This window comes from Ictalurus punctatus, chromosome 5 (assembly GCF_001660625.3).
Source record: "Ictalurus punctatus breed USDA103 chromosome 5, Coco_2.0, whole genome shotgun sequence".
NCBI classification, from domain to species: Eukaryota; Metazoa; Chordata; class Actinopteri; order Siluriformes; family Ictaluridae; genus Ictalurus; species Ictalurus punctatus.
The window spans coordinates 3,520,054-3,525,515 of record NC_030420.2 but is presented as its reverse complement, the minus strand read 5'-3'; the positions used below and the strand labels follow the sequence as shown (position 1 = coordinate 3,525,515).

At 37.8% G+C, this 5,462-nt stretch overlaps 1 protein-coding gene across 2 annotated transcripts in view; it reads right to left on the bottom strand.

Annotated features, from left to right (window-relative positions):
• Positions 1-3,182: 3,182 nt before the first annotated feature.
• adam9 (ADAM metallopeptidase domain 9) overlaps positions 3,183-5,462 on the bottom strand; it is a 28,219-nt gene continuing 25,939 nt past the window's right edge. For both annotated transcript variants that reach the window (XM_017468657.3, XM_017468659.3), the window contains 2 exons: positions 5,279-5,352; positions 3,183-5,152 (listed from right to left, as the gene is read on the bottom strand). In XM_017468657.3, coding sequence (XP_017324146.1) covers positions 5,092-5,152; positions 5,279-5,352 — 135 coding nt within the window. In that variant the 3' untranslated portion in view covers positions 3,183-5,091. The remainder of the gene's footprint in view (positions 5,153-5,278; positions 5,353-5,462) is intronic.

The following is a 5,462-nucleotide window of genomic DNA, read 5'->3' as shown; positions in this document are numbered from 1 at the left end:
TCGAGCCCGGTGACGCCACGTGCCGCCTGACGTCACGGCGTCACTTTCCCGCGATACGTTGCCTACGTCAGTCTGACTAAACAATGTCTCTCCCCCACTGCAGCTCAGCTCACAGTCTGTGGTCAAGGAAGGGTTTCATTTAGGACACGAACATTACAGCTCCTTTAATCAGACCGTGTTCATCTTTTTCTCTTAGTATCAGATCAGTTTAGGGCCAGGTATTCCTGCCTCGCACTCAGTGTTCCTGGGATTGGCTCTGGTCATCATGAGAGAAATACATCTCATCGTCAGGAGAAAATAAAACGTTATTATGAAGAGAAAAAAAAACCACGTTATTATGAGAAACCATCTTGTAATTATGGGAAAAAGGGTCGTTATTACGAGAAAAACAGCGGCATTATGAGAAAAACAGTTAAGATAAACAAATACGTCGTTACGAGAAACAGTTGTTAAGATAAACAGATACGTCGTTACGAGAAACAGTTGTTAAGATAAACAGATACGTCGTTACGAGAAACAGTTGTTAAGATAAACAAATACGTCGTTACGAGAAACAGTTGTTAAGATAAACAAATACGTCGTTACGAGAAACAGTTAAGATAAACAAATACGTCGTTACGAGAAACAGTTAAGATAAACAAATACGTCGTTACGAGAAACAGTTAAGATAAACAAATACGTCGTTACGAGAAACAGTTAAGATAAACAAATACGTCGTTACGAGAAACAGTTAAGATAAACAAATACGTCGTTACGAGAAACAGTTAAGATAAAAAAATACGTCGTTACGAGAAACAGTTGTTAAGATAAACAGATACGTCGTTACGAGAAACAGTTGTTAAGATAAACAGATACGTCGTTACGAGAAACAGTTGTTAAGATAAACAAATACGTCGTTACGAGAAACAGTTAAGATAAACAAATACGTCGTTACGAGAAACAGTTAAGATAAACAAATACGTCGTTACGAGAAACAGTTAAGATAAACAAATACGTCGTTACGAGAAACAGTTAAGATAAAAAAATACGTCGTTACGAGAAACAGTTAAGATAAAAAAATACGTCGTTACGAGAAACAGTTAAGATAAAAAAATACGTCGTTACGAGAAACAGTTTAAGATAAACAAATACGTCGTTACGAGAAACAGTTTAAGATAAACAAATACGTCGTTACGAGAAACAGTTAAGATAAACAAATACGTCGTTACGAGAAACAGTTGTTAAGATAAACAAATACGTCGTTACAAGAAAAATAGTTAAGATAAACAAATACATCGTTAGAGAAAAACAGTTGTTAAGATAAACAAATACGTCGTTAGAGAAAAACAGTTGTTAAGATAAACAAATACGTCGTTAGAGAAAAACAGTTGTTAAGATAAACAAATACGTCGTTAGAGAAAAACAGTTGTTAAGATAAACAAATACGTCGTTAGAGAAAAACAGTTGTTAAGATAAACAAATACGTCGTTAGAGAAAAACAGTTGTTAAGATAAACAAATACGTCGTTAGAGAAAAACAGTTGTTAAGATAAACAAACACGTTGTTACGAGAAACAGTTGTTATTAAGAAAAACAAATACGTTGTTACGAGAAAAACGTCATGAGACAAAAGGTTATTATTACGACAAACATGGACGGATGGACATTATTATGACAAAAACATCTTGTTATTACATCAAAAACATTTTACGGAAAAAAAAACATCGTCACTACGACAAAAACATTGTTATTAGAACAAAAACGTCTTATTACGTCAAAAGCATCGTTATGAGCAAAATTCCGTTAAGAGAAAACATCTTGTTATTATGAGGCGTGTCATTATCACAACAAAAACATCTTATGAGAAAAAAAATTCATTACCATAATAAAAATTTCGTTAATAATAAAAAAATCTTTATGATAGGGAAAAAATGTTACCAGAAAAACATCTCGTTATCATGAGAAAAACATCTTTGTGAACAGGCCGGGAAAAAAAAAAAAACCCTGTTCCCTTTTGGACGTGCCTCAGCCCGAAAAAAAAAAAAAAACATTTCCAGAAAAACGTCTCGTTTTCATGATAAAACGTCGTTATGAAAAGATCATCTCCTTTATTGCGAGAGAAAAACATACCATCGTGACAAAAGCGTCACGTTATTACGTAAGGAATAAAGCGTGACGTAGCCGGACCTCATCACGTTATCAGGTTTCTACTACAGAGCTTTAATAACGATTACGTTTGATCAAGGGCGTAACCATGGTATAACCAATGGGGGGGTCCAACGAACTCGGCGGGAGGATCTGCAAGTGACTGTAACGTTAACGGTCAAAAACTGGACCTGACGTTAGCCTAGCCTACTTCGTGGGTGTGCAAATATCAACAGTTAATTGACGTTCTTAAGAACAAACCAAGCCATGGTATGATGCATTCTATACTAAGCTAAGGTCACCTAGTATTTAGGTATCTAGTTACGTACTGTCTGAAAAAAAGCTCGTATGTTCTGCTGCACTTTTCTACGCTTGGCTTCTGTCTCCATTTCTTACAGACTGAGCTGCTCAAATACGTCAACGAACTTGCGTTGAGTATGGGCGCAACCAAGGGTACAATTGGAGGGGGGGGCGCACACCGATTTTCCTTAACAAACGGAAAAATATTAAAAAGGAACAGACTTAAATAAATAGAATAGAAGAAGAAAAGACAGATCCGTTGGCAGGGTTCATTAAAGGGGGACATAGAGAAAATATTTTGTACTGTATATTGGGGGGGGCAGATTGGTATTTCCTCAACATTGTTGAGGGACAAGACGCCCCCCCAAAGAATGCGTGGTTACGCCCATGCATTTGATTAAAGATCTCTTAGAAAAAGAAAAAAAAAAAAACACACAATAAAGTCGAAATAATACTACGCCGGAACTTATTGATTTGTAATTCGACTCCCAGACAGCAGGAGGCTCTGACATGACAAAATAAACCACACACACACACGTTACAAGAGTTTGTATAGAAACAAGACAGTAATATTTATTTCCATATGCAATAACGATACCAAAATCTCCAGGAACATCATCACAAGCAACCCGAAGAGTCTCCGAGCTCGTTCTTGATTTGTGAAAACACTGCAGTAATTATCTCACGAGTTGCCGTCCATGTACAGTAATAACAGAAGAGTTTGCACGTTTTTTTTTTATTTTTTTCGGGGGGGGGGGGGGGGGGGGGGGGGTCAAAGTGCAACTTTGTACCTCGAATAGCGCTTAGAGCAGCTGGAAGAATCGGGAACGCAGTGCAATCAGACCGATATGAAAAAGAAAGAAAAAGAAATGTAGGAAAAATCCGTTCGAAGGAGATTATTAAAATCGTTCAGTCCGATCAGAACTCTGTCGTTCAGGCTTGAACACACGCGCGCGCGCATCGGACTGACAAGAGACGCTCAGTGTTATTACAGACCGTATGGCACTTTGTCAGCTTTGCACGCGCGCGCACACACACACACATATCCACAGAGTCATACTGACACAGATACGTGTGTGTGTGCGATTTGAACATTGAGAGCGTATTGCATTGTAGGATCTGAGCAGGGGTTTGCGCTCTCGGCGTCACGTAGCCCTTTAACGATGACTCAAATAAGGCTTCAAGTTTGTGAAATAAAACCCCGACGATATATTTTACACCACAATGCAACCGTTTCAATTTAAAAAAAAAAAAAAAAGACATAGAAATATTCAAACGAGCGCTTCTAGAGGTTTATCTGCTCCGAGAGACGGTCGATCTAAAAAGAAAATAATAATAATAATAATAAAAAAAAATTGTTCAACAAAAGAAATAAAATCAACATGACATAGATGGATACAAACGGTGTGGAAAAACAACAACAACAACAACGACGACGACGATGACACACAAAAACAAACCCTGAAGTTTAGAGTTTGTTTATATTGCAGTATTGAACTTTGACCTTTCACTCTGGAAAGCAACGTGGCATCTGAGAATCCGGAAGAGGAATCGGTTTGCAGCTCGAATGAAGATATAAAATTGGTGTTGTTTACGAATAATAATAATAATAATAATAATAATAATTAAAAAATAATAATTCAAATGGCTTGTCATGTTCGTATCAGTGGTATTTTGCATATATATGTATATTATATATATATATATATATATATATATATATATATATATATATATATATATATATATAAAAAATTATTATTATTTTTCTTTTTTAATTTTATATTTATAAATTCGCTTAGGACGTCACGATTCGATTTTACTTCCCAAGAAATGATTACAAACCGAATTATTTATGACTGTTTATTGTTTTCAGTATCACCGTTTGTTTTTTAACTCCTCTAAAGTTATTTCCTGTTTTTCAAATGATGCTAATTTTTAATTAGAACTAATATATATATTTTTTTTTCTTCTTTTTTTTTTTAATTTAAAAAAAAACAAACCCTCCAGCATTTATGCATCCTATGTAAAAGCCTGATGATGCAGAATCTGAAAGAAATCGGATTTCACGATTGCCGCGGTCTGCATCAACCGGTCATATTCGACACCAAATATATATATATATTTAAAAAAAAAAAAAAAAAAAAAGCCTAATTAATCAGGAAGCTTGACATGATTACATTGTTTGTGCACTAAATATACTGAAGTGCAATCAACTGCAGTGGTTCTGGTCCTTTACATTCCGTAATAGTAACAGACATGATAATACACGAGAGATTCTGCGTGCTGCCGTAAGAACCTTAAATGAGGAACATCGTGCCCATCTGATTGGCTGAGGCTCACTGGTCCCGCCTTTTCCGTACGATGATATTGCAGGATGAGGTTCGTCTCGGTGCAGAAGCCACGGCTGAATCCGAACAGCTCCCGTATTTGCTGTATAGTGCTATAACAAGGTGATTTTCCTATTTTTAGCGTCGTACTCAGTGCGCTGTTCAGGGTGTGTCAGATTCAGCCCATGTCTTTAGCGTAGCAGCTGTTTGACTGACAGGTGACAAGTGGTCACGGTGGGAAGCGTAGGGTCAGGCAGGGTCACTCAAGTACTCACACACACACACACACACACACACACACACGTACACACACCTGTCCTGGATGTGTGAGGCGTGTGTTATACAGGGGGAGGAGGGGCGGGTCTCTGCGGCAGGAGCTGACTGGCAGGAGGAGGAGGTCTGTTTGGAGAGACGGACACAGAGACAAAGAGGTAGAAAGACATGAGCGCCGCATTTGTTTGCCTAAACGCTCCTGTGGACGATTCGACGTGTATTTCGGATTGAAGAGAGGGTTCGTGCGGTTACCGTGTAAACGCTGGGCGTGGCGGTCTGGAGACGTACGCCGGCGCTGATGCAGAGGTCTTACTCGTGTGAACCACCTGCACGGAGATGAAACGTCGCACACACACACACACACACACACACACACATATTGAACATAACGTGTGTCTGACTGATAATGAAAAAAAAAAATCTAATCAGTCAGTAA